We start from the raw sequence: 18,853 nt of genomic DNA, 5'->3' as shown, positions 1-18,853 counted from the left end.
CTTTACAAAAATTCTGCCCACATGACAGACAAGATACCTTCTCAGTTAGTCAGGGCTAGCATTCCACGTGCAGGCTTCTCTCAGCCAAAGACTTGGATTGCTATGTGTTACACAATTTTTGTATCTAAATATGATGTTCAACTCTGAAACTATGACTATTAAAATCTATATGAAAAGACAATTAATATGCATTTTAAAATATCACTTTCAAAAAGGTGTCTATCAATGAAGATATTAACTCAAAATGCATTTATAGGTATATAAATACAATTTTTTTGATACTCACACATCCATAAGTAGTACATAAGCTTTACTGTCTTTTGGAATTCTACAGGAATGTCTACAGAAAAATCTTGATAGAAACAAGGTCCCACAGGAAAATTGCTAGGAAGAGGCGGCCAATTATTTTTTCTCCCTGTAAGTTAAAAAAAAGTTATTGCAACAAATACATTGTCTTCTTCTTTTGTCTCAAAGTACAGTGTGTTGCTTTGGTAGATGATACATAAAACACTAACACTGCTCCTCTGTGCACTCTTACAACCTTGAAAGCCAAGCTCACATTTTTTAATATTTTTTCAGACTAACATTTTAGAAACAATAAATGGTAAAACAATTTTCCATTGTCATATCGTACCATGTTTAACATGTCTATGTATAGCAGAACAAACCCAGAGACAAACCCTGAGAGCTGCCTAAAACAGATTGATCTCCGAGTCCCAGGCCTGGCTATGGCGGGGAGACCCTCCAGTCCTTAAGCTCCCATTTTCCCCTCAGTGTCCGGAGGCTTTCAGTAGAATTCTGCTAACTTCCTAACTGACGTGCAGACGGAATCAAGGTTCCCGACAATACAGACCAAAGAATCAAGTCTGGGGTGAGGGACTGGGGGATTCCAGTGCCCTGAAAACCACAGAAAACCAACTGGGGTGTGAGGAGGGAATGTGTCTGCACAAACAAAGATTGAAAGACAGCAAGACTTGGGAAATGGAGGCAGGAACAAAAATCAAACAGAAAGCACAAATTCAGATGAAAATACAAACGAAAATACCAACTAAAAGTCACTTTCTAATATTAAATATAGCATATAACTTTATCATTCAATTATACATATTTTTAACCTATCTGGACATTTCTCATAAAGAGAAATGTAATCTGCTGTTTATCCTCAACATACGCTCTCAGTTCCACTAATTATAATATTAAAATTGGGGACTAGGAAGGTAACTTGGCTGCAGAGCACTCGCCCAGCCTAAGATGACTCCTCAGGAGCACACGTGCCATATCACACTACAACAGCGAGCAATGCGGACCCAAGGCTCCGCAGCCACAAGTACCCAAGCCATTCGCTGACTGTGTGGTCTAAGAAACTTAACCTTCATTTCTTCAGAAAGTTGACAACTGAGTCACACTTCCCAGGACGGTGCTGAAGATGTACTGTTAATTAAAAGGTAAAAAGTACTACAATGTACTAGTACACTGCAAAATTTAACTATTAAAGTCTGTCCCTTTGTTACTATCTTTACCAAAACATCTTTCATCTTTCATAGAAGTAATCAGTGTCAGTCAGCACTAAGAAAATAAGAGACATTATCATTAGTGATCTCTCTCTCTCCTATAGAGGCTATCTCTGATGGAAATGAGCAGGATAAACATGTCCTTGAGAAGCCCAAGTCCTAACCATGGTAAGAGAAGGAAGAAATACTGAGTATTATTGTCATCCTTGTTTGGGGTTGTACTGCCATTCCAGCCACCCAGCAATGCCTCCCCTGACCCCCTCCTCCTCCTGAGGCTGCTGACTTTCCCTCACAGGTTCTTAGAATCATCTTTAGCACTCAGAGCCTGAACAGAGTCCTCAGGAAGTAATTAATCATACAAATACTTTCTTAACATTTTTTGACAAGTATGATGTACCTGTGAGGATAAGACCAAGAATCTGAACAGGTCAGAGTCTGAACAAGGTGGGACACACTCAAAGTTTCAACTGAACTACTGAGAAGCCCTCACCCATGCTCTCAGGTGACCTTCCTTTCTTCTGAGGGCCTCTCACTCTACATTAAGATATTTCTTTTATGTCCTAGCTCTTTTTCGAAGAAAGAAGGAAAAGATTCGGTAGAGCCCAGTGCAGAATCAAAGGCTCCTGGCTTGAAATGGAGCGAACGTATCAGATCTGTGTCTCACTTTCTCCGTGAGGAAGCCAACACTCTTCTAGTCTATCAACAGACTGTGCTATCGGGGAGGATCAGAGCGCTGCAGGGATCGAGTAAGCTATCTGCTGGGTCTGACCTCTCTGCTGGAATCAGAGAACAAGGCAGAGGTTTGTCACCAAACCCAGTGACTCAGAGCAAGGACAGATATTTTCAACCCAACCCTTTGGATACTACCATGCTGACTCAGGTTCTGCATCTCCCGTTCCCGGCGGTCTAACTCTGCAGCCTTTCTCTCTAGCTCTTCTTGACGCTTGAGAAGTTCAGCTTGAGCCAAGGCATGTTCCTAAACAAAATGACCAATACACACAGGTTATCCAGACAGTGGAAACAGTCTACCATTTATATGCCCACTGAGAGAAACCTCAGTTAAATCCACTTTCAAAATACAGGAAGGCTATAGTTTTGGAAAAATACTGAAGAGATATTTGATTCATTTTGCTCTTTTAGTTATGGAAACCCTCAGAGACAATGCTGAGTCCACAGGAGAGAAGAAAACAAACAAAAACCCACCTCTCGTTAAGAATAGCCAGAGACTGGGGACAGAGAGATGGCTCAGCAATTCAGCATGTGTGCTGTTCTAGCAGAGGACCTAGGTTCGGTTCCCAGCAACCACATCAGGCGGCTCATAACCACCTGTAACTCCAGCCCCCGCAGGCACCTGCACTCATGTGCACACGTCTGCACGTAGACACACAAGTAAATGGCACTGAAAACAATAAAAATCCGTCTTTCAAAGACAGAGTAGCTAGAGTCTAGGTAAGCCTGTGGAGAGGAGAGTGAGTGGAGGTGAGGGAAGAGCTGAGGAGAGATGAAGGGAATAAAGAACAACTGAATTAGCCTGGATAAACGGACTCAAATGGTACAGTAGGCTCCAGAAATACAAGAATAGTTCCAAACATCTTAAACGCCCTGAGATGCTGTGGGGACAGGGACGTGCTTACGACACTCTGCTCTCTAACTCCGTGTGTGAGAGCTGCCAGATTTCATTTCCTGGGTTCCCTGGACATTTGCCATCTGCTGCTTCCTCACACTGCCCACTGAGTAGTCACTGAGCTCTCTCCCAGTCATATTTATTATCCCATTATTGCTACTGCAGTGGTATTATGCATTGAATCAAGGGCAATAAAAATTACACTATATAAACTGTACATCAAGATGATATATGAACTTCCAGATCAATCTACACAGTTAACATGCACTAACCTTTGTGATCTGTGTGTAAGCTGGATGTTCCTCTGTTGGCTTCATTATTGCTGGCTGGGTGTTGGGTACATTAGGCATTTTCACACTGCCTGGTGGAGGCTAAAAAGGTAAAGACAAATTATGTAACACAAAGAGCCAACCTTTACTTACTTCAAAAGTATCACAGACAGCAAAATCCCAAGACCTGCCTGTCTCCATCGCCTCTCATGGCTGTGTGGTAAAACGCTGCTCAAGCTCTGCATCTCTACTTCCTAACACACTTAACAGTTTTACAATGCTCAGCAGTACACCACGCAAGAAACAGAGCATGACCGTTTCTTTAGTGTAAAGCACAGACACCATCAGACTCAAGAACTACACAGAATAGTGGGGTAGAGGGCCATCTGCTTGTACTCGGGAGCCTAAGGCAGGAGCCCGAAGGCTCAGGAGCCTGAGAACAGAAGGAGATGAGAGGAAGGAAGAGAGAGAAAGGATGAGGGCAGGAAGGGAGGGAAGGGGAGACATGAAGTTTACAGTCAGCTCTTCCCTCTTCAGACAGACACATGTCCACGGCCTGAAGACGTTACACTAGAAACTGTGGTGGTATCGTGTTCCCCAAAATATTGTACACCCTAATCAACTTATCTGGGGTCAGAGAACAGAACAGCCACTAGATACAGAGGCTAGAAAATGGTGGCACACACACCTTTAATCCTAGCCTTCTGGAGGCATGGATTTCTGTGAGTTTAAAGCCACACTGGAAAGAGCCAGGCATGGTGACTCACGCCTTTAATCCCAGGAAGTGAGCCTTTAATCCCAGAGAGTGATGGCAGAAAGCAGAAAGGTATATAAAGCATGAAGACCAGAAACTAGAAGCTTTTAGCTGGCTAAGCTTTTAGGCTTTGAGCAGCACAGTTCAGCTGAGATTCATTCTGGATGAGGACTCAGAGGTTTCCAGTCTGAGGAAACAGGATCAGCTGAGGAATTGGCAAGGTGAGGTGGCTGTGGCTTGTTCTGCTTCTCTGATCTTCCAGCATTCACCCCAATACCTTGTTCCAGGTTTGTTTTTATTAATAAGACCTTTTAAAATTCATGCTACATTGGTGCCCAATGTTTGTGGTATGAATTCATGAAAAAGCCGCTTGCCTGTGGCCTGGTAGGCCCCAGCTCTACCCCTAGCTACACTTGGCCGGTTGTGGTGGTGCATTCCCATAGGATTTGCTGAAGTAGGCAGAGGCAGGAGGATCCTGAGTTTGAGGCCAGCCTAGGAGGCTTGCTAAGGAGAAGCTTTGGCCAACCCACAAACAATGGAGGTAGAACCATAGAGGAGGCTGCTGCTCCGAGTTACTGCCTGCTTCTCATCATGTTGGTGACTGCGGTGATGCTGCTACCTGGGACAAAGGGTTTACTGCTGCTTGTTCAGAGAAGAATTGCCAGGACCATCGTGTTACAAGAAAGCATCGTCAAAGGTCAGTTTGGAAAAGTTTGGCAAGACAAATGGTGGGAAGAAATTGCTGTGAAGATTTTCTCTTCTAGGGAAGAGCATTCACGGTTCTAAGAGACAGACATTTATCAGACTGTGAATGCTCCAAACCACAGAGGAGACCCAAAAAAAAAAAAAAAAAAAAAAAGTCTGCAGGGAACCATGACCACGCCTAACAGCGACTTTGAAATCTTCAAAAAGATGACAGGAGACCACAATGACGATTCCACATGGACTATGGTAAAGCCATTAAGCTGATTAACTGCTGCAGGCCGCAGGAATATATCATAAGAACTCAGCTGGTTATGGCAAAGTCACTACCTGGAGGGATCAAGGATTTCCTCCAGAGGAAGCCAAATTCCAAGGAGCTTTTGGTGTTACTTGGCTTGTTATATATCAGCTGTCTTCAATTATGAAAATCATGTGTGCCTTCATAGTTTTCCCAGTTGATTTCTCCCTAAGAAGGGCTAACAGTGTGGATTGATCACTCTCTGGACATACACATTCCAGGTATTTGGAGAACAGCCTCAGGAAAGGCTTTCTCTGGAATCAGATATCTCCCTTGGCCACTTTCAAGGACTAGCAGTAATAATCCACATGCAAGTCTCCTGATTGAAGGTAAATTCCACAAGGAGATACCACCTAGGTCAGGAGGACGTTAAGTAATAGCTTTACACAATTTAGCTCGGACCCTCCTTTCTTACAGCCTTACTAACTTTATAGACCTCTAACTCCTTACCTAACCACTTCTAGGAATATTTAGATAACCTCCTGCACTGACAGCTGTGCTCAGCCAGAACCCCAGTTCAAGCCTCCCTGTAATTATCATCATTGGCAGCATCCGGCCAGGACCATCCCCAGATGAAGGAAAGTACCTTATCAGAGATACCTCTGTACTCTCTAAGAACAGACTTAAGCATCCAGCTACCTGTTTGAGAAGGCCTGGCAGATGTGCCAATTAAGCTTTACTTCCTCCTTTCCCAAACCTTACCTCTAGTTCCAGATCTCCCTTTAACTATCACCAGAGGCATCTAGCTGTACACAGGTTGCCTAGCGACTGAGCACACTTTCCCCCACCCTGCAGAAAAAAACGGCAGATAGCCTGGACAGATAGGAGCCACAGGAAAAAAGAAGACAGTTTTATTTTCTCCCATTGACCTAGCAACGTATAGATTCTTAACATTTTCTACTAATCACGTTTAAGACTATAGTTGAGTACATAAGATTCCCTCTTCTTAGATATTACCCGAATTTAGCCTTTAGTTAATTCATTTCCCCATTGGTCACTTCCCTTTGGGGTTGCAAATGATAATTAATGGTTATTGCCTCTCAATGTGATTCTTATCACCCCTCAGTTTGACCCTGGAAGCCTGGCTTTATATACCAGGACTTCCAGGGCACTGGGGGACGGAGAAGAGAAAAGAGAATGGAAGAACTAGACAGGTAAGAACTTGAGAGGAACAAACTGAGATGGGGAAGAACTAGATTGAAGGGCTAGAAGAGTACTAGAGGAATGAGATGGAAGATGAGGAAGAGCCAGATGGGGAAGTACTAGCTGGGTAAGAACAATATGAAAAGGACCTAGATGAGGCAGAGTTTAGACGAGAGAATTAAGATAGAACTTAGAGGGAGCAATAGGTAAGTATAGACAGAAATCAGGCAAGAAAGGAGCTAGACATGAGAACAGAACTGAAGCTGTGTATAAAGGATGTTATGCCAGAGGAATTAAAGCAAATGGACTATAGAGCTTGGTGTCCTGAGATTCTATTTCCCGAAAATAGTCCTCGCTGTTAGTCGTTCTCTCTCCTGAGCCCCTGGGATGTATAATATTAAGGCTGGTCCCTCTAATATTATACAAGAATTAACACCATGGAAAGATCGACTTTGGACTACAAACTGCTCAGCATTTTGAGATGGCTAGCTGAGATGATCCAGCCTGACAGACTACTCGAACAAGGACTTGAAGCAAGCCCTGCACTTTCTCATTATGCAGTGACTAGACAAATGATACAGGACTTGACAATTAACCCAAAAATTTTCTTTTCAGGATTCCCTAAAGATGTCTTCACCCCCAGAAAACAGAAAGTAATTTTAAGAAAACGATGCCCACATTCCCAAGATGTGAGATGGGAGATTTTGGTTATTTAATAAGTTATTGATACTGTCACTGTTAATGATGGTTACAAGTTGTTAATTGTTAATGGTAAAAAAAAAGCTGAACAAGGAGATTAGATTCAGAGTTAAAAAAGAAAAAAGAGAATATAGATAAGGTAGATCACTGAATCTGCTCTGAGAAAAAAGATAAAGGCATAATAGAATAAATGGATAGATCATTGAATCTACTCTAAAAAGAAAAAGGGGAAGATATAAAAATGACAAAAGGTAGATTATTGAATCTATTATGAAAAGAAAAAAAGAGCGAATATGGATATGATAAGATAAAAGGTCAATTATTGAATCTACTTTTTAAAAGGAACTACTTGTTTTAAATAGGATAAGTAATGAAATTTTTTTGTCTGAGTTTATCAAATGTTACTGGACTGGACACTGTTAATATATATAATGGAGTTTTTTGTCTGAATCCGTCAAATGTTAGTGGACACACATCATTAATGTAATTCTTGACTGTATACACTGTATATACTTATTGGATATAGTTTTTCTTGTATTAGTTATAAGCTTTTTTTAATTTTAGACAAAAAAAAGGGGAAATGTGGTGGTATTGTGTTCCCCAAAATATTGTGCACCCTAATCAACTTATCTGGGGTCAGAGAACAGAACAGCCACTAGATACAGAGGCTAGAAAATGGTGGCACTCACACCTTTAATCCTAGCCTTCTGGAGGCATGGATTTCTGTGAGTTTAAAGCCACACTGGAAAGAGCCAGGCATGGTGACTCACGCCTTTAATCCCAGGAAGTGAGCCTTTAATCCCAGGGAGTGATGGCAGAAAGCAGAAAGGTATATAAGGCGTGAAGACCAGAAACTAGAAGCTTTTGGCTGATTAAGCTTTTAGGCTTTGAGCAGCACAGTTCAGCTGAGATCCATTTGGATGAGGACACAGAAGCTGCCAGTCTGAGGAAACAGGATCAGCTGAGGAATTGGCAAGGTGAGGTGGCTGTGGCTTGTTCTGCTTCTCTGATCTTCCAGCATTCACCCCAATACATTGCTCCAGGTTTGTTTTTATTAATGAGACCTTTTAAAATTCATGTTACAAGAAACCTGCAGCCAAACCTCACTAGCAAGTCCACAAGTGACAAGACAGACACCGGTAGGTCCATCTATGAGGAGTTGGTAAACTACTACATAACACCTAGTGTGGGCTTCAAAGAGAATGAGTCAACATCGTAGAAGAACGTGGAAAATGGTCAGTACAGAGCAGAACGATATCAGTCAAGATGAACACAGATCTATACAGCAACTCTTATCGAAGGAATTTTATATACTTCTCTAGTATTTGCCTCCCCCAACAGATACATCATACAGCATGTTTTTCTTTTTGTTTTTGAGGCAGGGTCTCCTAATTAGCCCTGGCTGGGCTGGAATTGGCTTTAAACTCAGAGATCTGCCTGCCTCTGCCTTCCGGGTCATGCACCACCATAAAGGTATGCTCCACCATACCCTGCAATATTACTTTTAAAAGTTAAAAAGCAATCTGGGACCAGTTGTCATGGCTCATGCCTGTATCCTCAGCCCTCAGGGGGCAGAAGAATTACTGTAAATTCAAAGATGGCCTGATTTACAAATTGAGGTCCAGGCTAGAGTGCCCTAGAGAGTGAGAGATTCTCTTGAAAGAGAACAGAACAAAACAGTGTGTGAGATCCTAGCACTCAGAAGGATCACAAGGTTGAGGCTAACCTGGGCTAAATACATAACACGGCATACAAGTGAGACAGGGAACGGGAGTGTGAGAGCAAGCAGCTTGGCAACACAATTCAAGACAACACAAAATCACCCTGGAACTCAACCAGCTAAAACCCTTATCAGCACTCTGCTGCCTTAAACACCAAGGAGTGTGAGTGTAAGAAGTCCGGAGTGAGGGTGAGATGGGGCGTGAGCCAGAAGGCTGACACATCCGAGTCAGAGGAACCAAGACAGGCCCTGCTCACAAACACTAGGATGTGCAAGCCACCTTCACTCACAGCTTCTTCCCACTTGCAGATGTTAGCTAACTCTCAACCCAGCTTTTGACCCAGTGTATCTTCAACTGCAGGACATGTGGCCACCTCATGCCAAGCGCAACTCTGGAGAAAACCTTTTGCCTAATTGCTATGACAACGGTTCCTAATTCTCCTACATCTTCCCCTCTGATGCAAGAGCAGTAAAACAATAAGCCACTCTTGCATGTGTGTATGTGAGTATATATATATATATATATATATATATATATATATATATATACATGTGTGTGAGTGCCCATGGAGGCCAGAAGAGGGTGTGTGTATGTGAGTATATGTACATGTGTGTGAATGCCTATGGGGCCAGAAGAAGGCATTAGATCTCTCAAAATGCAGTTACAGGCATTTGTGAGCTACCCACACAGGTGTTGGAGTTCAAATTCTGGCCCTTATGACTGAGCAGCAAGTGGTCTTAACCACTGAGCCCCTCTCCAGACCAAGACTGCCATTCAGCCACATGGCAGACCATACATTTGTAGGGAACCATAGTATACAGCATCTAAAAGGCTAGTTCAGTGTTCATGTAAAGAATATGCCAAATGCACAGCTAAGCCATCCTGACAGGCAGAAGGAAAAAAAGCTAAGACATCCTGATGGGCAGAAGGAAGAAAAGCTAAGGTCCAAGAAGAAGAGCTCTGCTGGACGGCCATTCTCCAGCTCGCTGGGATTTAGAGACAGAGGCTGGCACTGGTGTGCAGAGTAAGGCAGTAACCTTGCAGAGAACCAGGGCAGCTGAAAGCAATACTCTCAGTCAATGTGGGAGAAGAAAAAATAAAAATAAACCACACAGAAATGTGGAGATATTTACATGTACTGTCCTGACTCCTCAATACAGAAGGAGGGAAAAGAAAACATCCCTGAAAAATCTCTGAGCATAAAGATACCAAGTAAAGATCTGGGGCAGAATCCATACTATTCACCCAAACAAACTATCCTATGGTTAAATTTTCACTACAGGGGATCCCATGCTTCCCCAGTCAAAGTAAAGGAATGTGCCTTATAATGAGGCTTCCTAGAATTCTCACAGAGTTCTAAGAAGTAACTGGGTCATGATTTAAGCATTAAAAAAAAAAGTCACCCTTAGCCAGGACCAGAATTAAAACAACTGTTTAAGACCTGAAGACACAGAAACAAACAAATACAAAATAAGGATGTTTAATTAATATGAGGTTAGTAAAAGCTTAACTAGGGTAATGATGGTCAAAACTTATCAGACTGGTCTTTAGATGATTTGGAAAGCCAGAAATGCCTTGAATGGATGTGCACAGGGTGGGTGAGTCCTGAGTGGATGTGTATAGGGTGGGTGAGTCCCGAGTGGATGTGCACAGGGTGGGTGAGTCCCGAGTGGATGTGCACAGGGTGGGTGAGTCCCGAGTAGATGTGCACAGGGTGGGTGAGTCCCGAGTGGATGTGCACAGGGTGGGTGAGTCCTGAAGGAAGGGCACTGATGACTTGGGCTTGTTAAGGACCCAATGCCTCAGCCCATGGGAAGGGCAAAGCCTTCCCCGGATGAGGCTCAGGATGGAAAGCCTTCCTCTGGTGTTGTTCTGAAGACTGACCAATGTGTGGAAGAGCAGCAGCTGGAGCTGCCTCTGCCTCCTCCTCCTCCTCCTCCTCCGTCCTCCCACTCCTCCTACAGAGACTAACTCCCTCTGGTCTGCACTCAGTAGACTAGCCGAGGTTACAGGCTGTTTCACAGCTGGTGCTCAGCCCATCAGCGTGAGCATGGCCCACATGACCCCAGCATCTCTGTACGTTTGTCTGGGTGTCTGTTCTTTCTTCATCCCCTCATGGCTGAGCTGTGCTGGACCTGGCAAAATGATACAGGTGGAACCTCTAGAACTTCCTTCAGTGAAAGGGTTAAGTACGACAGACAAGTTAGCTACTGACAACATGAAGATGAAGACATAACTAAGAAACGGAGGTGGGTCAAAGAAGACACGGAACAGTGCAGAGAAACAAAACACAGACTATGAGAACGGCTGTAAGCTTGAGGACGGGGCCCAGGGAGGAGACCAGAGAGTAAGAGTCGGGTCCGAGCAGGATGGGAAGACAATGGACTTCACCCTGAAAACTCCAAAACACAACCCGGGTGGGTTAAGAAAGTTCATAGAGACATCACACCATCAAAAGACCAAATCTAAAAATAAGGGGGAGGGGAGACATCCAGGGGTGGGAGAGACAATTCCTGAAGAAAGGAATGCCAGGGAGACTGTGAACTACTTCCTGGCTGTAGACAGGGGAGCCAAAGAGATCCAGGGCTCATGCAGAGGTGTGGGTCCAGCCTCATCTGAGCTAGCATCTGAGAACCATTCAGGTCAAGGGCGCTGCATCCTGGAACACTGAGTATCAGGAGGACTGAGAAGAATGGCCTCTCTGTTCTTTCCCATCTCTCTGCTCCCTGCGGCCAAGCTAGAAGAGTCCCCTCCCTCTGTGAAGTCCTGACTCACGCCCAGAAGGCCCAGAAAGGGGAAAGCACTCAGAAAGGCCAAGAAACATCTCAACCCCTGGCTGGGCCCCCACTAAGTAGCGCCCTGCACACCACTGTCCATGCTGCATCACAAAGGTCTCCCTGCGGTGTGGGGTCGACATTTCTGAATGCTTCATGTGGCATAAACTTTGATTAAGTACATTAGCTAATGCTTCGCTCTTGGTAACCTTTGTCTCAGGAGTGCCAACCACGGGAAAAAGAACTGTACCCACCACCTCCTCTAGAGCCTTCTACCATAACTCTCACTAAAGAATTCGTGCCTGAGAAATAAGAGAAAGTGAAGTCATGAGGAAAACCTGAGAGTCGAGAAAAGATCTCTCAGAGTGTCTCATCTTCATTTCATATTCCACAAAACTCTCGATACAAAGGGACACTAGCCCGCCTGTATGGAAAGTGGGCACTCTAGAACAAGTGTGTGCCTAGTGGAAGGCAAGTTCTACCCTGGACAAACCACTGGCAGCCCTGGAAAACCTCAAGCACTAAGAAAATCACGTGAGCCAGGTGGTGGCGCACGCCTTTCATCCCAGCACTCAGGAGGCAGAGGCAGGCAGATCTCGGTGAGTTTGAGGCCAGCCTGGTCTACAGAGTGAGTTCCAGGACAGCCAGAGCTACATAGAGAGACCCTGTCTCGAAAAAGAAAAAAAAAAGAAAAAGAACAAAAAAGAAAATGTCATGGAGCAGAGACCAACAGAACACGCTGGAGAGGCCGAGAGGACGAGAACAGACAAGACTGTCAAGCAGAACCACAGCCTGAAGGAGCAGGCTCTACATCCTCTCCGTGGCAGGTGAGATTTCATCTCTGAGATACTTGTAATCATCTCTGGGAAAGTCAGGGGCTATCATTCTTTAATGTTTTAGGGCACTTTAGGGCTCTATATTTGCACGTTCTGTGGGGATTTTGAAAACTCAACAAGAACCAGTCAAAAAATTACAGAATGATCTACACTGCCTCAGTAGACTTAAGGACATTATAATAATCACAGTTACATAATTATAGATTGACTGTTCTATAACATAGTGAGCTTTCTGCTCACTGGAAACCCCAAGGTCATTTCACACACAATAGATAACATACAAATTCTCTTCCTTCCAAGCATGAGAGATCTAGGGATTGTCTGTGTCACATAAAAATTTACATCCTCCTAGGTGATAAGATCCTTTCGCTGAAGATGCTACCAACATGATCACAGGACATTACAAATCAAGTTGGAACTGGGCTAGAAGCTTCCTCCCGGCTAGCTAGCTCTCATAGTGCTGGTAAGCGCCACTCTGGGGGAGAAAAGTCATCTACGGTCTTACGGCTATGGACTCTGCGTGCTGACTTCCAGGAGAGATTCTGCACAAGCCTGGCCCCATCACCACCCTGCCATGGAAGGGGGAGGACTCATGGGGCTCAACCACTCCCAGTAGCTGACGGGAGGGAGAGACATGTTCATCAGTGATACAGCCACTGGCAAGGCACACCCGCTCCTGTGCACAATCAATGCTCATGTTCCTATAAACAACCCTGATGAAACTCACTGGCCATGCCCAAAGATGTAACAGTAAAAAGAGGGCTAGTTGGGAAAAGGATGGAGATAATCAGGGCTGGAAGGAACATAAAAGAGGGTATTGGAGTAATGAGTGAAATGCATCATGTACTCATATTGAAAATGTCATCATTAAATCCACTGGTATGAATAGTCAATATATAGGAATAAAACATTTAAAACTGTATGCTCTCCTTCCCCATGTACTTCTATAGTTTAATCTCTAATCCCAAAAGCAGCCCCATGCTTTCTCATGCTCAGGGTCTATGGAATGTTCTTTTGTCATTCATCATATATTCGGGCTTCAGAAACCTTAGACACTTAGAAAATGTAGAGTCTAGGCCTCACCAGAGATGACCTAGGGATTGAAAGAGAAGGAATGTGCATTTCTAACTCCCAACATGTTGAACAACCTCCTTAGTGATCCTTACACAAGCCAACTTGGATTTCCCGAGGCAGCGTCCATAACCCTGTGGTATGCCTATGGGGCGTTTACCCAATCACCCCCACAGTTCCCCAGAGTTCTCTTGAGTGCGAGCAGCAGGAAATATTAGATAGAAGGATTTATTGCGGAGAATCTTGCAGAGATAAACAGATAGAAAATAAAGGATAGCCTCGAGAGGGCCTGGAACCTTTTCCAACGGGCCCCGACTGTCTCTGCCCCAGGGTTTTTATAGAGATGCCAAGGGGTGGAGCAAAAGACCTCCTCCCCCAGCACAGCCAAGTGCAGACCATCTCAGACATCTGCACTCAGGCCCGTGGTCTAATCATCCTCTATGCGGACCTGCTGGGTAAAGCCACGAGGAACCCGAGAACAGGCTCCCACATATGCCTCCCAACTGCCCCAAGGAATTCTGGACCTTTTTAGATCTCTCTCTCTCTCACACACAGGCAGGAGCTGACTACAGCTATGCTTACATGGATTCCCTTGGTACTGAGAACAAGGACATATATACACACTACCTAAGAACCAGGACAGAGAGACAGAATTGTCACAATCAAAGGTGACACTCAAGGTTGTCCTATGGCCTTCATGTGCATTTAAGAAAAACAATCACAGGACTCCCTTCTACATGCTTTTGTTCTACCTTCCATCAAGGGAAGAGAGATGATTCTGGAACACACTAGAGAACTCTAGAACACCTGACTGGTGTCTACTCTGCTGACCTTTAACCTGGGGTGGGAGCCCCTGCTCCCATTCCAGCCATTCTGCCCCATCTGGAGAGACACTCAGGAACACATGTAAAGTTCATAGCGTAGAGGAACAACTATAAAATAGAGAGCCTCAGTTGCTTACCACCAGGTGACTGGAAGCCAATTAACAGCAGTTCCTGTGACCAAGTATATCATGCCTGCCTGTCAAGAAAATATTATGAGGGAAACCAAAAAGCCAAAGTCAATTGGAAGAAACATCATACCCGGCCATCCAATGGTGTTAGACCTATCAGAACAAGAATTTAAAGAACTATGATTGATATTCTGAGGACCTGAGGGGTAAAGTAGATGCCACAGAAGAACAGGTGCCCATGTAAGCACAGACGGAACTCCTAAGAGCTAAAAGGAATGCTTGTGTCCAATCCAGGAGAGCAGAAATGAAGAATGCCCATGATGGGTTTATTGGTATGCTAGATAGAGGTTGAGGATTGAGAAACCTAAAAGAGGAGAGAGAGGGAGAGGAAAGGGGAGGAAGGAGAGGAAGAGGGGGAAGAGGAAGAAGGAAAGAGGGAGAGAGGGAGAAAAGAGAGAGAGGGAGAGGAGAAAGGAAATGGATGTGCAAAAACTGCAGGCCAGCCACAAACTGAACTATGCAATGAATACACCGGAGGGGAAATGGTCAAGGGAAGAGGTATTTGAAAGAAAAAAGGAACGACCAAGAATGTCTTCAAGTTAATGTCAGACATCAAACCAGAGATCCAGGGAGCCCACACAATACTGAGAAAAGTAATAAAACAAAAGAATACTCTACACATACACAGACATACTGTTTTCAAACTACAGAAAATCAGAAAGAAAAGCAACCTGAAGGCCAGAGAAAGGACAAAAACCCAACTTCCCTGAGAGTAACAAAGATAAATGTATCTTGAAGCAGACGGTGGCTCGGCAGTTAAGAGCACTGGCTGCTCTTACAGAGGACCCAAGTTTGGTTCCCAGCATCCACATGGTAGCTCACAACCATCTCTAACTCCAGTTCCAGAGGATCTGATGCCTTCTATGGACACCTGCAATTGTCAGCATGCATGTGGTACACAAACACATACATTTTTAAAAATAATATTTATATCTGACCTCTCAGAGACCAGACAAAAAAGAGTATCATCAAAAATAATAAATTGAGGAGAAAATAAAGTCACGAGCCTAGACTCCTGTATCCTGTGACACTATTCCTCAAAGTTGAAGAATATAACGACTGCTCACACACACCACGATGCTTGTAGATGTGTCTCAGGAAAGAAGGGAAATAATGTGGGTCAGAATCTATGATCTACTGAGAGGAAGAAGATCTGAGGGCAAAGCCAAGACTTCTTTTTTACCTCATCAACTGACAGAAAACAACTGGTTTAAAATGCCAACATCAGCATCTCTGAGTATGGGGTCATATGTATACACCTCATGCACGTCTATGTGTTTATATACTCTGAGTACGGGGTCATATGTATACACCTCATGCATGTCTATGTGTTTATATACTGAGTATGGGGTCATATGTATACACCTCATACATGTCGATGTGTTTATATACTCTGAGTATGGGGTCATATGTATACACCTCATGCATGTCTATGTGTTTATATACTGAGTATGGGGTCATATGTATACACCTCATGCATGTCTATGTGTTTATATACTGAGTATGGGGTCATATGTATACACCTCATGCATGTCTATGTGTTTATATACTCTGAGTATGGGGTCATATGTATACACCTCCTGAATGTCTGTTTATATACACAAATACATTAGTGAGATAAATCACAGAAATAATACACAGACCAAAGGGGGAACTATTGATCCTGTTATTATAAGGTATTTCCACTGCCCATGAAGAGATAATTATTTTGTGTGCATTTGGATTTAAGTGGATTTGCAAACTCTAAGAAGTTAAAAAACAATAAACATAACTGATTTGTTAAGAAAGAAAAGAAGAACAGGTTTATACAAGATGCTTAATTAAAAATACCAAGAATCATAGACCAAAATGGGAGACAACAAATAGGAATGAGCATAAATACAGGAGACATCAACCCAATACATCATTTCTTAAATGCACCAAGTAAAACAAAGAAATTTTCCAAATGAATCAAAGGCCTAATGAAAGAATATCATCTGCTGTCCTGCAAGATGAGAACTCGAACAAGCCAGCTACTAAAGAAACCAATGCCGCCAGTCAGCCCAAAGGACTAACGCTCAGGCTAGCAATCCCAAGAGCCAAGCCCCACAGTAGCTGAAACACAACAGGAAGTCCTCAGCTGCTGGACTGTGAACTGAAAAGAAAAAGGATACTCTCTTGCATCACTGGTGACAACAAGAATGACCATGCCCAGGTAGCTAAGCACTGTAAGTGTCTTGGTGCTGGGCTACTCAAGAGAGGACTCAGAAGCCATTAAACCACAGCAAGACTTAAAAAACAAAAACTCCAGTCAGCAGGTAAAAGGACTATAATGGCACATCACTCTCAAGATGATTAGCATCCTCACTGGGTACCACAGAGGCAAGAGGGTAGCTTGTCCAGGCAGCTGAGCAGAAGCAAGCCCCTGTGACAGGCTCTATTTCCTCCATGCAAGTTCCTCTACATAGACACACTAGAAATATGTCTGCATAATACATACACACACACACAAACAAGCATTACTGGCAACATGAACCATTCCCCCAGGCTCACTGATACTTAGTTCAGGAAGCAGCATCGTCAAGAGCTGTCAGGACACCAGCAGGGTGAGGAAGGACTTCTACACACAGGACGGATTGCAGAATAGCCCAAGGGTCATCAGGAAGCTATCCTTTTACAACTAAGCTTAAAATTGGCAAAAGGAAGCAAGGAACCCCAAAACAGAAGCAAATACAATAGAAAAACTACAGATTCATATGGAAACTATAGATGTAATTAATTAAGCTATGAAAATACGCAGTTTGCCATCTTTAGGTGGCATAACAACAGAGATAACTCAAGACTTAAAAAATAAAAAGGAAATTACCAGATGCCAGAAAAATTAAGAGAATCATAGGACATTCCTATAAACAACTCTACTCCACCGACATTAGCTAGCCTAGAGGAAAGGGACAAACTCCCAGATCCACAGAACGCACAAGACTGAGGCAGCAAGAAATAGAAAGCTTCAACAGATAATGATAAAGATGGAGAAACCATCCAGAACTTTCCAGCGAGGAGCAGCACAGGGCGAAGAATCCCACACCTGCGTCTACCAAGCACTCCAGAGTTACAGGCCTCCTCTTCCTTGGTGGTGGTTTTGTTTTGAGACACAGTCTCTCTATTTCCCAGGCCGGCCTTAAACTCCTGACCCTGTGCCTCCCCCAGAGTGGGCCACCAGGCCCAGACTGTCAGTGTTCCTTGACCTTTCCCAAAATTGAGCTAAAGGGAATAGTTACACACATTTTATGAAGCTAATTGGTACTTTGACACCCAAGACACCTTAAGAAAAGAAAAGCAGGAACAGGAGATGGGGCTCAGTGATCAAGAGCTCAGTCCTAGTTCTACAGCTGTGAGAAAACCGTGACCAGAGCAACCTGGGGAGTTTATTTCAGCTTACAGTTTGTGGGCCACCATCCAGGGAAGTCAGGGCAGGAGCTGATGCAAAGGCCATGGAGGAACGCTGCCTACCGGCTTGCTCCCCAGGCTTGCTCAGCCTGCTTTCTTACACAGCCCAGGACCAGCTGCTGCCCAGGGTGGTCTCACCCACATCAGGCCGGACCCCCCACATCACTCACTAATTAGGAAAATGCACCACAGACTTGCTTACAGGCCAGTGTTATAGAGGCGGTTCCTCAATTGTGTTCCCTCTTTGCAGATAACTCCAGCTTGTGTCAAGTTGACAAAAAACTAACCAGAACAAGCTCATTCCATTTTTGTAAAAAACCTGAACTCAGTGCCCAGCACATGTTTAGCAGCTAACAATCACCTTAACACCAGCTCCAGGGAAGCAGATGCTTCTTCTCTTTCAAGGGCACTGCACTCACATGTAAACACACGCACACACGCACATGCACACACACACACACACACCACATATACACACATAAACATGCACATACACAACACACATACAACATACCACACACATATACACACACAACACACACAGATAACACACACAACACACAACATACCACACACATCACACATACCACACAATACACACATAAAACACCACACATATACTGCACACACCACTCACACAAATCACCACACATAGACAACACACACACACACAACACAAAACCACACAGACAACACACACACATACAACACAAAACACATATACACAACTACTCACATAATACAACACACACTACACAACACACACACAAGACACACAGACAACACACATAACACACCACGTACACAGACAACACACACCATATACCACATACACAGCCCACACATACACCCACAACACACACACGCGCGCGCGCACACACACACACACATACACACACACACACACACACAAATCTTAAAAAAACAAAAAACAAAACAAAAAAAACCTAAAGAGAACCAAACTACAGGCCAAGTTCTCTAAGGAGAATTTATGCCAAAACCCTCAACAAGAC

At 43.9% G+C, this 18,853-nt stretch overlaps 1 protein-coding gene across 3 annotated transcripts in view; it reads right to left on the bottom strand.

Moving 5' to 3' along the window:
- Scamp1 (secretory carrier membrane protein 1) overlaps positions 1-18,853 on the bottom strand; it is a 98,172-nt gene that overhangs the window by 26,966 nt on the left and 52,353 nt on the right. For all 3 annotated transcript variants that reach the window (XM_052743554.1, XM_052743553.1, XM_052743552.1), the window contains exons 3-5: positions 3,408-3,506; positions 2,379-2,487; positions 287-415 (exon numbers count right to left, since the gene is read on the bottom strand). In XM_052743554.1, coding sequence (XP_052599514.1) covers positions 287-415; positions 2,379-2,487; positions 3,408-3,485 — 316 coding nt within the window. In that variant the 5' untranslated portion in view covers positions 3,486-3,506. The remainder of the gene's footprint in view (positions 1-286; positions 416-2,378; positions 2,488-3,407; positions 3,507-18,853) is intronic.

The sequence above is a fragment of the Peromyscus californicus genome, unplaced genomic scaffold (genome assembly GCF_007827085.1).
Source record: "Peromyscus californicus insignis strain IS unplaced genomic scaffold, ASM782708v3 Scaffold_18__1_contigs__length_77618521, whole genome shotgun sequence".
Lineage (NCBI taxonomy): Eukaryota > Metazoa > Chordata > Mammalia > Rodentia > Cricetidae > Peromyscus > Peromyscus californicus.
Note: the sequence above shows the minus strand (reverse complement) of the source record. Positions and strands in the feature narration are given on the sequence as shown.